The sequence below is a fragment of the Plasmodium sp. gorilla clade G2 genome (genome assembly GCF_900097015.1).
Source record: "Plasmodium sp. gorilla clade G2 genome assembly, chromosome: 10".
Taxonomy (NCBI): Eukaryota; Apicomplexa; class Aconoidasida; order Haemosporida; family Plasmodiidae; genus Plasmodium; species Plasmodium adleri (nom. inval.).
In genome coordinates, this window is record NC_041702.1 from 1,110,622 (window position 1) to 1,125,000 (window position 14,379).

A 14,379-nucleotide genomic window follows, 5' to 3' on the forward strand; every position below is an offset into this window, starting at 1 on the left:
ACATATAACAATCATATAAATATATTTATTATATATATGTATATTATGTATATGTATATTTAGAGTGCAGAAAATAATATATATATATAATATATTTAAATATATTATTATTATATATATATTATTTTTTTTTATTTCATTTTTTTAATAAAAATGTGAAAAAAAAAATTTTAATAGTAACATGTAAAATAAAAAGATAATTATATATATATATATATATATATATATAAATTTATCATCAACATATATATATAAATGAAAGATAGATTTGTAAAAATATTCCTGTTGAGTGTTTTATAACATTGTAAGGAAAATATTTATATAAAAATATTAACAATTATATAACATGTCAACGTCTAAAGGTTGGTTTTATAAAAAATAAATAAATATATGAAAATATTATATGTAATAAATATATATATATATATATTTATTCATTTATTTATATTTTTTTTTATGTAGGAAGAAAGAAATCAGATTTAAAAAAAATCGATGATTCATTTGTAGAAGATATTAATAAGTAAAATGATATAACGTCAAAAGAATAAAATAAAATCATATAAATAGGAAATATAAAAAAATATTATATATTATAAATATATATATGACGAATATGTATATTTTTATTTCTTTTCTTAGGGATTCTCTAAAGAAGTCAAGGAGTGGATTACAAGAAGATAAAGCCTTATTAAAATTACGAGCATGTTTATCATGTCGTATGTTAAAATCTGAAAGTGAAGTATGTATAAAAAAAAGGAAAATAAAATGAAAAAAAAAATATATATATATATATATATATATATATATATATATATATTATATATATATTATATATATGTAATTATTTATTTTATTTTTTCATTTTAGTTTTATCAAAATGGATGTATTAATTGTAAATTTTTACAACTAGCAGGAGACAGGCACAGAATTCATGACTGTACTACCGAAAATTTTAATGGCTTTATGGCTATTACAACTCCTAATAAATCTTGGATGGCTCAATATAACGACTTGAGTAAGTATGCCCCTGGTTTTTACGCTTTACAAGTTATAGGAGAATTACCAGAATCTATAAGAGACTTAAAGCCAAATTATTGATCAAATTGTAATATATGTGTAAATATATTTATGTTTTTTTTTTTTTTTTTTTTTTTTAAGTAATATAAAATGTTAACATATATATAAATATATTTATGTTTTTTTTATTTTTTTTTCATATAAATAATATAAAAATGTGAATCATTTGTTTTTTAATACTTTTCAAAAATATAAAAATATAATTAATTTAAGTTGGTAAAAATTTTAAAAAGTTATAACAAAAAAAAAAAAAAAAAAAAATATATATATATACACATCTATACATACATATATATATATATATATATATTTTTTATATTTCCATTTATGTGTTGAGTGTTTATCCCTTCCTTCGTGATAATCTCCATGCGTTTGGCTCCTCATAATAATTGTGGAGAGGCTCAATTTTTTCTCTCAACTTAATTTTGGATATTTTCTTTTCATCTGCTGGTATGAATAAGTTAGGTGCTAGCTGTATGAGCCACTGTGGTTGTATAATTGTACAGTCTCTTATATACTCCTTATTTGTTAATACTAATTCGTGATAAACAACAAATAAAGGATTTTTATTAAAAAGAGTAGATGATGGATGAATAAAAACTTGCTGATTTGTTAAGAGTGTTGTATATCCTTGTTGTGTATCTCTTTTACATACATGATTAAAATATCCAGAACAAATACTTTTACATATATTTACATATTTAGTTGAATCATTTTTATGAGTACTTTTTTTGACTTGATAATTATATTTTTCAAATATAGATAACATTTGTTTACGTACATCTTGTGCTCTTTTTAATGCTCTAGATTGTATAAAATTTTCATGACACCAATAATTGGAAAAACTATTTTCTTTCCATTTATTATATATATTTAAATATGTAATTAAATCACCTTGTGGCATAATAAATTTATTTTTTTTTTTATCAGCTAATAAAGCTTTATTTTGTGGACGATAAAAAATATTCTGTACACTTAACATACTTACAATTGTTACAACATCATCTGTACAATTAAAATTTAATGATGTTAATAATATTTTAGATAAATTTGGTTCCATAGGAAAATTTGCCATTTTTTTCCCTAATTTAGTTAAATATCCATTATCATCTAGTGCTCCTAAATAATATAAATTTTCAAGTGAATGTATTAAAGTTTCAACTGATGGTGAATCCATAAAATCAAAATGAAGAAAATCATTTATTCCTAAAGCTTTTAATAATAATACTATACTACCTAAATTTATACGTTGTATTTCTGGTACACTCATTTCTGACATTTCATTTTTATAAGCTTCTTCTGTATATAATCTATAACATTTGCCAGGTCCTGTTCTTCCTGCACGACCTGCTCTCTGTTTTGCATTTGCTTTAGATATAGGAGCTACAATTAAAGAATCCATATCCCTCTTTGAATCATATTTCTTAATTTTACAAAATCCTGGATCTATAACAAAAAATATTCCATCAATTGTCAAACTAGCTTCAGCTATATTTGTAGCTAAAATACATTTTCGACACCCAGGAGGAGCAGGTTCGAATATCACACTCTGCATTTCTGATGGAAGAGAAGAATATATAGGTAATATAATTAAAGGAGGTGGAGACATGCTTTCTAATTTCTTCATTCTCTCGTGTAATATTTCACATGCTGTATTTATTTCATCTTGACCCGTCAAAAAAACTAATATGTCTCCAGGATGTTCATTCAGATGGATATTCAATACAGTAATGAGACTCGCCTCTACATAATCGCTTTCTGGTTCTTTGGAATGTAAAATCTGAATTGAAAAATATAAATAATACGACACACATAAAAAGAAAATAAAAAAACACACACACAAACATATATATATATATATATATATATATATATATATATATATTTTATATTTTGTTTGTCCATTTTATTACTATTTTGACGTACCTCAACAGGAAAGATTTTTCCAGGAATAGTAAAAATTGGTGAGTTAAAAAAATACGTTGAGAATTTCTCTGCATCTAAGGTGGCAGAAGTGACAATTAATTTAAAATCCGATCGTTTTCTAACCACATCCTAATAAAAAAAAAAAATAATAAAATAATAATAAATTATAAATGTAGTCTTATTGTAAAAAAATATATATGATTATTTGATAAAGAAATATTCAAAGGTAATTATAATTTTGTGTCGTTTTATAGTTCATTATATTTTGACATAAATATATAAATACATAAATATATATATATATATATATATATATATATATATATATATATATATATATAATATTTTTAAATTTTTATATTCTTATATTTTTGTTGTTCCTTTCTTTTATTAATAATTTATAAAATAAAATTATAAATTCCTTTTTTTAATAAAATAATAATAAAAACAGAAAATTTTTTATAAGCCCTGTACCTGTCAATATTTTTTTATTTTATATGAAATATTGTCATTGAACAGGCTAACATATATATATTATATATATTAAATAAACATATTATATATTTGCATACCTTTAAAAGACAAAAAAGGATATCTGTAGAAATGGTTCTTTCGTGGGCTTCATCAAGCTGGGAAAAAAAAAAAAAAAAAAAAAAATATATATATATATAAATATAAATATATATATATATATATATATATATATATATATATATATATTTATTTATATATTAATTTTTTAACTTACTATGATGAAGGAATATTTTGTTAACAATGTGTCACTTAATGTTTCTCTCAGCAACATACCATCTGTTAGATATTTTATTATTGTATCATTAGAGGTACAATCATCAAAACGTATAGAATAACCAACTTCTTGACCTAATATACATCCAAATTCTTCACTTACCCTTTTAGCAATAGACATAGCTGCTACTCTTCTAGGTTGTGTGCATCCAACTATACCTTTCTCAGTATAGCTAGCTTCATGTAGATATTGTGGTATTTGTGTTGTTTTGCCACTACCTGTTTCACCGATAACAATAAGAACATTATTTTTTTCTATAGCTTTCATTAAATCATTTTTTAAATTATATATTGGTAATTTAGATCTTTGTTCATTTATTGGTAGTGTATTTTTAACACCTACAGATATATTATTATTATTATAATTTTTTTTCCATTCAGGTATATCATAATTTTTCCCTATATTTCTTAAAGCTTCTGCTATTGTTCTTTCACCTAAATTAGGTTTAGGATCTTCCCATGGTCTACTAATATCTTTAGGTATACTATCATATATTGCATTTTGTTCATTTTGTTTTTGTTCTTTTCTTTCTTTTGCTAATGCAGTTGTTGTTGTTATTGCTTTAGCTAATGATCCTTCAGCATTTACTATAATTTGTATAGGTGATAATTTTGCACCTGCTTTTGTTGTTTGACCTTTTAAAAATGCAGGCTCTTTTTCATTTACTTCTATTTCAATAATATCTTCTTCATCTTCTATTTTTTCATCTATTTTAAGATTTTTATATTCTTTCTTTATATTCTCATCAAATACAACTCCACTCTTTATTAATTGCTGTATTTCCCATTTAGAATAATCACTTTGCATTTTAATTACACTTTCATATTTTATTGTCTCCTTTGGATCTTCTTTAAATATATGTGAATTCTTCTTTTTTAATTCATTCAAATCTTCATTTATATCATCAAATAAAGAAATGTAATTATCTTCTTCTTTATTTATATCATCACTTACCAAATTTTTACCAGTTTTCTGATCCACTTCAGACATATTTAAACTTATTTTTTCATTGAAAATACCTTTCACTTTAACTTTTACTTTCATATTCCTTTTAAACTTTTCGTTCATATTTACTACACGCTTTCTATTTGGTAGTATATCGGTAGCATGCACTAGTCCTTCTTTGTATCCTTCATTTGTTTTAAAGGACACAAATAATCCAAAGTCTGTAATTTTATTCACAGTGCCGTTGAATATGTTGTTAAGTTTTAATGCCATATAATCATCATAGGATTTGTTTTCTTCATATTTTTTTTTATCTCTGTGTTTTTTTTCTTTTTCCTTCTTACTACTATGATGGTTGGATTCGGATGAAGAGGATACATCGTGATGATCATATCTAGTGTGATGTTTATCATTATGACGATGATCATGTCTACTTCCATGTTTATCATTATGACGATGATCATGTCTACTTCTATGTTTATCATTATCGTGATGATCATGTCTACTTCTATGTTTATCATAATACCTTTCATCATATTTTCTTTTCTTTCCATTTTCATATTTATTATCTTTTTTTATTTGTTTTCTTTCAAATGACGATTCCGTATTCTTACTGCTAACACTTGGAGTATATTTTTTTTTTCTTTTTTTTTTTTGATAAGATGAATCACTAGCATCAAGTGTACTAACATTTTTATCATCATTTACTTGTTTAGATGTACTTTCTATATTTTCTTTACTTTCCTTATTTCCATTTTCATCACTATCTAAATTAATATGTTCATTTTTTAAAGTTAGGCAATGATATTTTTTCATCTTTTCATTTTTCATTTCTATTTTTTTATATTCTAAGTTATTACTCTTATTATTATCATTATCATTTGCGCTTTCTAAAGAAATATTTTCTTTATTATTTTCATCATCATTTTTTTTATTATCTTTTTTAATCATATTATATATATATTTAAGAACGGCTTGTTCAATCACCCCCCCATTTTCAAAAACATCCTTACAAAAATTTTCTAAGGATGTTGATTTCTCGCATAAGTAAATTAAAAACTCAGAAAGATTATCATCTTCTACTCCTATGCTGTTATATAATTCTTCATTTACTTTTCGTATCAAATTTATTTTATTTAAACAATCCATTAAAATTAAATGTATATAACTATATAACTATTATGAAAATTATATATATATATATTTATATATATTTATGTAACCCTTTTAATATTATTATCTTTTATTTTATCTTTTATTTTATTGTTTCTTTTTTTTTTTGTTCTTTACAAACATCTTTTTTAATAACAACTAAAAAAATTATACATTATAAAGTGAAATATATATATATATATGTTGTGAAGAAAAAAAAAAAAAGAAAACAATCCTATCAAAATAATATATATATTTCTTTTAATAAATCAATATTTTTTTGTCATCATATTTTTATTCATGCTATAATATAAAACTAATTCTTTTGAACAATAATAATAATAAATATATATATATGAAAGCGGAAAAAAAGAAATATACATAATTATATATATATATTAATATGTATGAGGTTAAAAAAAATTTATAATTATTTATATTATATATATATATATATAATATTTTTATATTACATAAAAGGAAGAATTAAGATCGCCATGAAAAGGACAAAGAATTATATTTAAAAATGTATGTTTTTAACCTTATCATTTAATAAAAAAAAAAAAAAAAAAAAAAAAAAAAAACGATTCCAATATGTTATTATTTCATTTATTATTTTTTTTTTCTTTTGAATGAATAAATTGTGGCACGACATAAGAAGTGAAATATATATATAATAATACCCCACAAAAATATATTATATATGTTACATATTTATATTATTTATTTTTTTATTATATAATATGAATTAAATAATGATTGAAAAGTTTTTTATAAGTTAATTATAATAAATTAAAAAATAAAGAAGAAAAAAAAAAAAAAAATACATATATATAAATATTTTAATTCATTTTTATTTTATTTTATTTTATTCTATTTTTTTAAAACATTGTTGTTATTTATTTTTTTTTTTTTATGTTCTGTAAAAATATAATATTTTTAAAAATAGATAGATTATAATTTTTTTTTTTTTTTTTTTTTTTTTTCTTTTTTTCCTATATGAATCCTTATTAAGGACCCTAAATCATCCTTATTAAATAATATATTTACTTACATGTATATATTTTAATCCTCATTTATATATACATGTTGAAATTATATATTTTTTAGCCACAACCATAATAATATAAATAAAAACATATATATTTTTATTTATATAATATATACATATTTACATTTTTATAATAACAATATAAATTGAATGATTTCCCTTTTTTATTATTGTGGTATCCTATATTCTATTTCTAAATCCTCCCTTCTTTTTTTTTTTTTTATGTCCTTTCGGTTGGCTTGATGAGCTTTTCATTTATAATAAAAATGGGTATTTAATATATTTTCCTTTCCTTTTCCTTTATTTATTTTATTTTTTTTTATTTAAAATTTATATGGTTTCTGTGAATCAAATGGATTGTTATTCATGTCCCCAAATTTCATGCCTGAGTATTGACGTGCAAAATATAAATCAGACATAGATGGCATATGTCTATTTGAAAAGTTATTAAAATTAGGCATATTTTGTTGATACGTTGGAGAAGCTGAAAAAGAATATTGCCTTGATTGTTGAGGGAAAAAATTGGGATTCAAATTTGCACCCATATGTGAACCCATTGGAGAATTCATAGGTGAACCCATAGATGGTCCCATAGGTGACCCCATATTTGGTCCCATTGGTGATCCCATAGATGGTCCCATAGGTGAACCCATAGATGGACCCATATTTGGACCCACATTAGACCCCATATTTCTAAAGTTTGGGAATCCTTGTGGTGACATTTGGTTCATATTCATGTTCATATTCATTCCCATTTTATTATATTGCATATAATTAGAATAATCATTATTCATACCTTTTGCAAATGGCATGATATTAGAATAACTAGCACTTCTTTGCATCATCATCCCAGGTTGATTATCGAACATAGGTTGATACATAGCTTTATTATTCATAGGGTTTCTATTATGTGCATTAAGTTGATCTAGATGTGATGATTTTTGTTTACTCTTATTAATTAGGTCTAATAATAGTAAACTAAGAAAACAGAGTGCATATATACCTGTAGTAATCATAAAAATATAAAAACAATGTGAGCATCTGGGGAAAGGATATTGTTGTGCTTTAGTTATAGAATTCCAAGACATATCTGTTTCATAATACCAATAAGTGCCTACACCAGCATTTATAACAAATGAAAAAATAAAACAACCCATTAATATAAATATGCTTTTTGAAAATAATAAATTCCAACCTATAGATAAAATAACAATAGTACAAGATATTACAATACCACATAAAAGTACTAAAGATATAAAAGAAACTCTTTCATATGCTTCTATACGTCTAACTATTGCATCTCTACAAGCTTCAGGGCATACAGATGTCCATAATGATAAGCTACCAGCTGATTCGCTATTTTTTCCTTGTTGTATACCTTCTATACCTTTCCTTTTCATATTTTGAACTCTTTGTGTCCATGTCTCTACATGTTTATTATCATAAACTACTTTATATAAACCGTAATATGTATAATCAACATATAAAGAATGTTCACTGCCTCTAAACATGTATTTATATTCTATAGGTTCAGCTTCTCTCCATGATGTCATTAATGTAGTAAAAATCTGAGGTATAGCACTTATAAAACCTATAATCATAATTATATTTAAAACTCGTATTGAGTTTTTAGACATTACAGGTATGGCCTTCCCCTTCCGAACTCTCGCCATTTTGCCTTTTTATTTAACAGTAAATAAATAAATATATATATATATATATGTATATATGTATATATATACATATAAATATTTTTATATTTATATTTATTTTATTATAATAATATATAAATGTGCTGTATGTACACTTATATAAATATATTTACATTAATATATATAACGGTACATGGTTATATATATAAATATATTTTATGTTCTATATATTTATATTTTTTTATTTTTTAATTAATGAAATGTACAAATATATATATATATATTTATACATTTATATATTGATCAAAGCACATATTTTTTTCGTCGTTGTTTTTATTTTTTTATTTTTTTATATTTTTATATTTTCATGTTTATATTTTTTTTTTTTTTTTTTTTTTTTTTTTTTTTTTTTGTAAATAGTTGTATATTTATATTTTTGAAAAATTTTATATACGTGTCATTTTTTAATGCACTTTATTACACACACTAGTTCATTACCTTTTTTTCTATGAGTAATGAAAAAAATTTAAAACATATATATCTCTAATAAAACTTTTATTTTTTTTATTAAATACGTAGAAAAAAATATAAATATATAAAAATATATATAGACATATCCTTTTATTTTATTTTATTTTATTTTATGTCATTTATTTTTACTACAGTTTTGTAATATTTTCTCCTTTTGAAAAAATCAAATTGTTTAGCAGTTACATTAATAAAAACTTTAACAATGTTTTCTTGTGTACACATCATAAAAAAAAAAAAAATATATATAATATAAATATAAAAAAAACCTTTCTATACATTTTGATGTTTCAGAAAAAGAAATTTTTTACAACACATAAAAATAATATAAATATATGTATATATTTATATGCATTTATATTTATATTTACATTTTTTTATATGATATAATATGAATTTCACTCGTAATTATTCCTTCAAATTCTCGTGATAAAACATATGTCTTTTTATATAAACAGATAATAGGATGAGTCTCATTTTAAAATGTGTTAAAAGGGATTTTACTTATATATAGAAGTTCTTTTAACATATGGAGAAAAAAAAAAAAAAAAATAATAAAATAAAAAAAAAAACAAACAAAAAAAATAAAAAAAAAATAACATAAATAAATTAAATGATTATACATGCATATAAATATATAAATACATATATATTTTTTATTATAATAAATGTTTTCATTAATATGAAAAATATACACTTCGGAAGATATCTGTTTTGGATTCATGATTTTTTTTTTTTTTTTCCCTCATCCATTTTTTTAAATTTTACTTGCTCGCATGCAATAAGAATATATATATATATTAATTTTTTTTATTTAATTATTAAAATTATATATAAATACATATTAAACAAAATATATAATTGAATAATATTTATCATTTTGTACAAATAAAATTAAGTAAATATTATTAATATTATTGTCCACATATATATATATTTATTTAATTGATTATTCATTTTGTGTTAAATTTCCTTATTATTTAATATTTATATACAATTACTTATTTGTTAAATATGCATGCTAAAAGTGTTGATGTCTTATATATGATCTAATTTTTATTTATTTTATTATTTATTTTATTTATTCTTTTTTTTTGTCACTTCTTATTTTCGATACTATGGGACAATATGTTTGCACTATTATTTCAGTATCTCAAAGATGGTAATTTTTTTTTTTTTTTTTTTTTTCATTTTTCTAATCCTCTCCTATTAGCTAATATTGATTGAACTCTCTCTCTTGCATTTTTATAAATAGATTTATTTCCAAATGGTGTTTTCCAATTTTTTTTTTTCCTTTGTTTTTTATCTTCCTCTATTTCATAAGACAAATCAAATTTGACGTTATCATAATAATGATTTTTATATTTTTTATTTTGATCGTTCATATAATTATAATCATCAAAATGAGCTTTATCTTTTTCCTCTATATTATTAATTTTATCATCCTTCATATTATTATTTACGTTTTGGTTATTATAGCTATTTGTTGGATCATGGGATATATAACCTTTTGAATAATCAGTAATAATATATCCTTGATTATTATTATTATTATCATCATCATTATTATTATCATTATTTTTATTATTATCATTAATATCATTATTTTTATTTTCCATTGGGGTATATCCTCTCATTTTATATTCCTTATCATTCTCATTTTTTTCATCACATATACTAGTAACATTAACATTATTGCATTCGTCAACTTTCGACTTTAAGTTTTTTGTAGAGTTATAATTATGAGATGCGATTATCTTATTATTTCTTGAAATATTTTTTTCAAAATAATTGTTCTTATTATTATATTTAAAATTTGTATGATGGAAATTGTTATATGCATATTCCTTTGTTTTACTTCTTGTGAAGTATGCATATCCATCATAACGAGCAGAAAAATATTTTCCTTCATTATCTTTGTTATTATTCACAACACAATTATTTACATTATTCATGTTATTATTCAATTTATACATTTTATTGGAGCCACCTTTTTTTAAACCAATTTTATTACCTTGATAATTCATGTTACTATTTGCATGGCTACAAAAATTTTTATCTAAGTTATTTTTTTTATTATTCTCATAAATTTCATTTTTGCTATATGTTAAATGATTACCATAACTATTTGTAAATGTTTCGTTATTATCTTCATTTACAATATTATGACACACATCACTATTATTATTATTATTATTATTATTATTATCATTATTGTTGTTGATATATTCTGAATTGGTCGTTATATTATTCGTTGAACCATTTAATAAATTTTCACCTGTATTATTCATAATAATTTCGTGCATGTTTTCAAATTGGCTACTTGTGCAAGAATTTTTTTTGGTATTGTTCATATTCTCCTGAACACAAAAATTATCACCCGTTTTATTTAAATTCTCTGATACATTATTATCATAACAATTACATTTATTTTTGTTAATCAGAACATCAGAATCGTTGAATATAGGATGGTGTGTCATAATATTATGGGCGTTTTCCAAATCAGTACACAACAAATCAATAAGATGATTATTAATATTATTATTATTATTATTATTATCAGTGTAAGTGTCTATGTTAACATTTTCACGAGACTTCCCACACATATTACATATAATAGTACCATTAATATTCTCATCGCTAATACCATTTTTGTTTTCATAATAATTGTTACTAATATTCATAGTTCTGTTATCAAAATAATTATTTTTACAATTTTTTATTGGAGCAAAACGTACATTATATTTATTTACATAAATGTTATTTTTACCTGACCAGTTCATTTTTTTTTTATTTTTTAATGCTTTTTTATTTATTTGATAATCATGATTTAAATAATTTTTATTGATTTTATCAAATTGTATATTAACTGGTATATTTTTATTATGGAATGATTTAAAATTATTATAATTATTACTATTATTATTATTATTATTGTTGGTGTTGTTGTTATTATTATATGTATTAATATGTTTTGTTATATTTCTATTTGCCATATCACCATTATTATATTTATAATTACCATCAATATGCATAGTAGCAATAGTATTATCAGATATATTTCCATCAGTACTATTTAATTTGGTGTAATAGTTAGAACTCCATTTAACATATTTTCCAGATTTTTTGTTAATATAATATTTTTCAATATTTTTTGATTTTTTATTTGTTTTCATCATCTTCACCATATTTTGTTTCTTATTTTTTTTATTTTTCTTCATCTTTTTATTCTTACCATTATTATTCCTTGCACTGTTGATAAAAATATTTTTTCCGTTTCTTTTTTTTAATCCATACCATATGTCGCAGGGGTTTTCACACATATTAATTTTTATTCTGGTTTTTTTATTTACAAAAACTTTGGTTGATTCATCACTAAATAATGAATTGTTATCATTAATGGTTTTATATGTTTCTAAATTATTGGAACAATCATAATTTGCACTGTTACTTATTTTGGTGTTGTTATTTTTACTATTTACATTATTGTTATCATATTCGGCATCGTCATTATTTATATCGTTATTTATATCATTATTATTATTATTACTATCAATATTATTATTATTATTTTCATTATTTTCATTATTATTACAATTAATATCATTGTTACTATCACCTATTGGATGATTTTGTTCATTTATCTCATCATTCTTATGATCATTTATATCATTATTATTATTATTAGCCCTTTCATGCATTTCGTGTTGTAATTTATCTTTCTTTTTTTTCTGTTCCTTCTTTTCTTCAATTTTCTTTTTAACATACGTTAAAAAATTTTGATTATCGTTATCATCATCTTCAGCAGCTTCATTCCTTTTATTGAGATCGTCCAATAATTCTTTTGTTAATCTGAAAGTATCATTGTGAGTATTATTTTCATAGTATTTCCTCTTTTCATTTTTATTGTAAAAATTAAATGTACGTGAATATTTGTTAAAATTACTTGTTATATTATTATTATGAGTATAATAATGAGGAAATCTATTTTTTTCACAAGGATTTACAACACATATAATATTATTTGTACATGTATCTTTATTTTTATCTTGATTAATTTTTCCATTATTATCATAATAATAATTATTTTTAATACTTTGTAAATTGTTATTTTGTTTGATTTTTTTATTATTTTTTTTTTTATTATTCATATCACGTAATGAATAACTTATATTTTTATCATTTTCAATAAATGACTTTTTTTTTTTCTTAGGACTTATTACCTTTTTACTAATTTTATTATAATAATTTACATTGCCCTGATAAATATTCTTTTTTATTTTACCACCATTATCTATTCTATTCTTATCATTATGCCATTCATTATTTGCCAGTCTTTCATTTTCTACATTTTTCATATCATCATATAAATAACTGAAGTTCATATTATTAATATTAGTTGTTGATGTTTTATTGTTAATTGTATGACTTTCGTTCTTTTCAACTACCATTTCTAAATAATTACAATAAATCTGTAAACAAGCATAAGGAATACATAAAAAAAAAAATATATATATTAAAAAATATATAATAAATAATTAGACATAAACATATACAATATCAAGTTGGTTCTCCCTTTTTTTTTATTTTTGTAATAATATAAATATATATATATATATATATTTTTTTTTTTTTTTTTGTGGCAGTGCTAATATATGTATATTATTTTCTATACTTACAAATATATGTGATAACTAATGGCAGCTTCAATTTATTCATAAATATTTTTATTACCAAATAATAAAAAAATATTATAATATGTCACTTTAATATTAATTATATATTTCATATGGTAATAAAATAATAACATATACTAATAACAAGAATATATGTATATATATATATATACAAATATCCATTTAACTATTTATATTGTATATAATGAAACAAACTATATTTATATTTTTCAATTTTTTTTTTTTTTAATAAATGTATGTATATATGTAGATCACAGGCATACATACAATAATATATATATATATATTATATATATATTATATATATTATAGTAACAAATTCAAATGGTTGTCCACTTTTTTAATATATTATGTAAATATGTACATATATTTGTATATTCCTTATATATAATACAAGTGATTCAATTCGTGCTCTTTGCTTTACATATATAATTTCAAGGCTCTTAGTACAAAAAATACACTTTAATTAATAATATATATATTATATATATTATATATATATTATATATATATATATATATATATTATATAAACAACTTGTTA

General features: G+C 20.9%; 4 protein-coding genes across 4 annotated transcripts; 1 reads left to right on the top strand and 3 right to left on the bottom strand.

Annotated features, from left to right (window-relative positions):
- Positions 1-346: 346 nt before the first annotated feature.
- Positions 347-1,098, top strand: PADL01_1028400 (transcription elongation factor SPT4, putative; the record flags this gene model as incomplete). The annotated part of the gene is made up of 4 exons (XM_028682358.1): positions 347-362; positions 463-520; positions 640-739; positions 868-1,098. 4 exons carry the CDS (start codon positions 347-349, stop codon positions 1,096-1,098), a joined length of 405 nt encoding a protein of 134 aa, XP_028538644.1.
- A 319-nt stretch (positions 1,099-1,417) lies between these two features.
- PADL01_1028500 (pre-mRNA-splicing factor ATP-dependent RNA helicase PRP22, putative) lies at positions 1,418-5,905 on the bottom strand (the record flags this gene model as incomplete). The annotated part of the gene is made up of 4 exons (XM_028682360.1): positions 1,418-2,857; positions 3,004-3,132; positions 3,576-3,632; positions 3,752-5,905. The coding sequence occupies 4 exons, from the start codon at positions 5,903-5,905 to the stop codon at positions 1,418-1,420; spliced, it is 3,780 nt and encodes a 1,259-aa protein (XP_028538645.1).
- A 1,377-nt stretch (positions 5,906-7,282) lies between these two features.
- On the bottom strand, positions 7,283-8,632 carry PADL01_1028600 (conserved Plasmodium protein, unknown function; the record flags this gene model as incomplete). Its single annotated transcript, XM_028682361.1, has 1 exon — positions 7,283-8,632. One exon carries the CDS (start codon positions 8,630-8,632, stop codon positions 7,283-7,285), a length of 1,350 nt encoding a protein of 449 aa, XP_028538646.1.
- Positions 8,633-10,326: 1,694 nt separating this feature from the next.
- On the bottom strand, positions 10,327-13,590 carry PADL01_1028700 (conserved Plasmodium protein, unknown function; the record flags this gene model as incomplete). The annotated part of the gene is made up of 1 exon (XM_028682362.1): positions 10,327-13,590. The coding sequence occupies one exon, from the start codon at positions 13,588-13,590 to the stop codon at positions 10,327-10,329; it is 3,264 nt and encodes a 1,087-aa protein (XP_028538647.1).
- Positions 13,591-14,379: the final 789 nt, after the last annotated feature.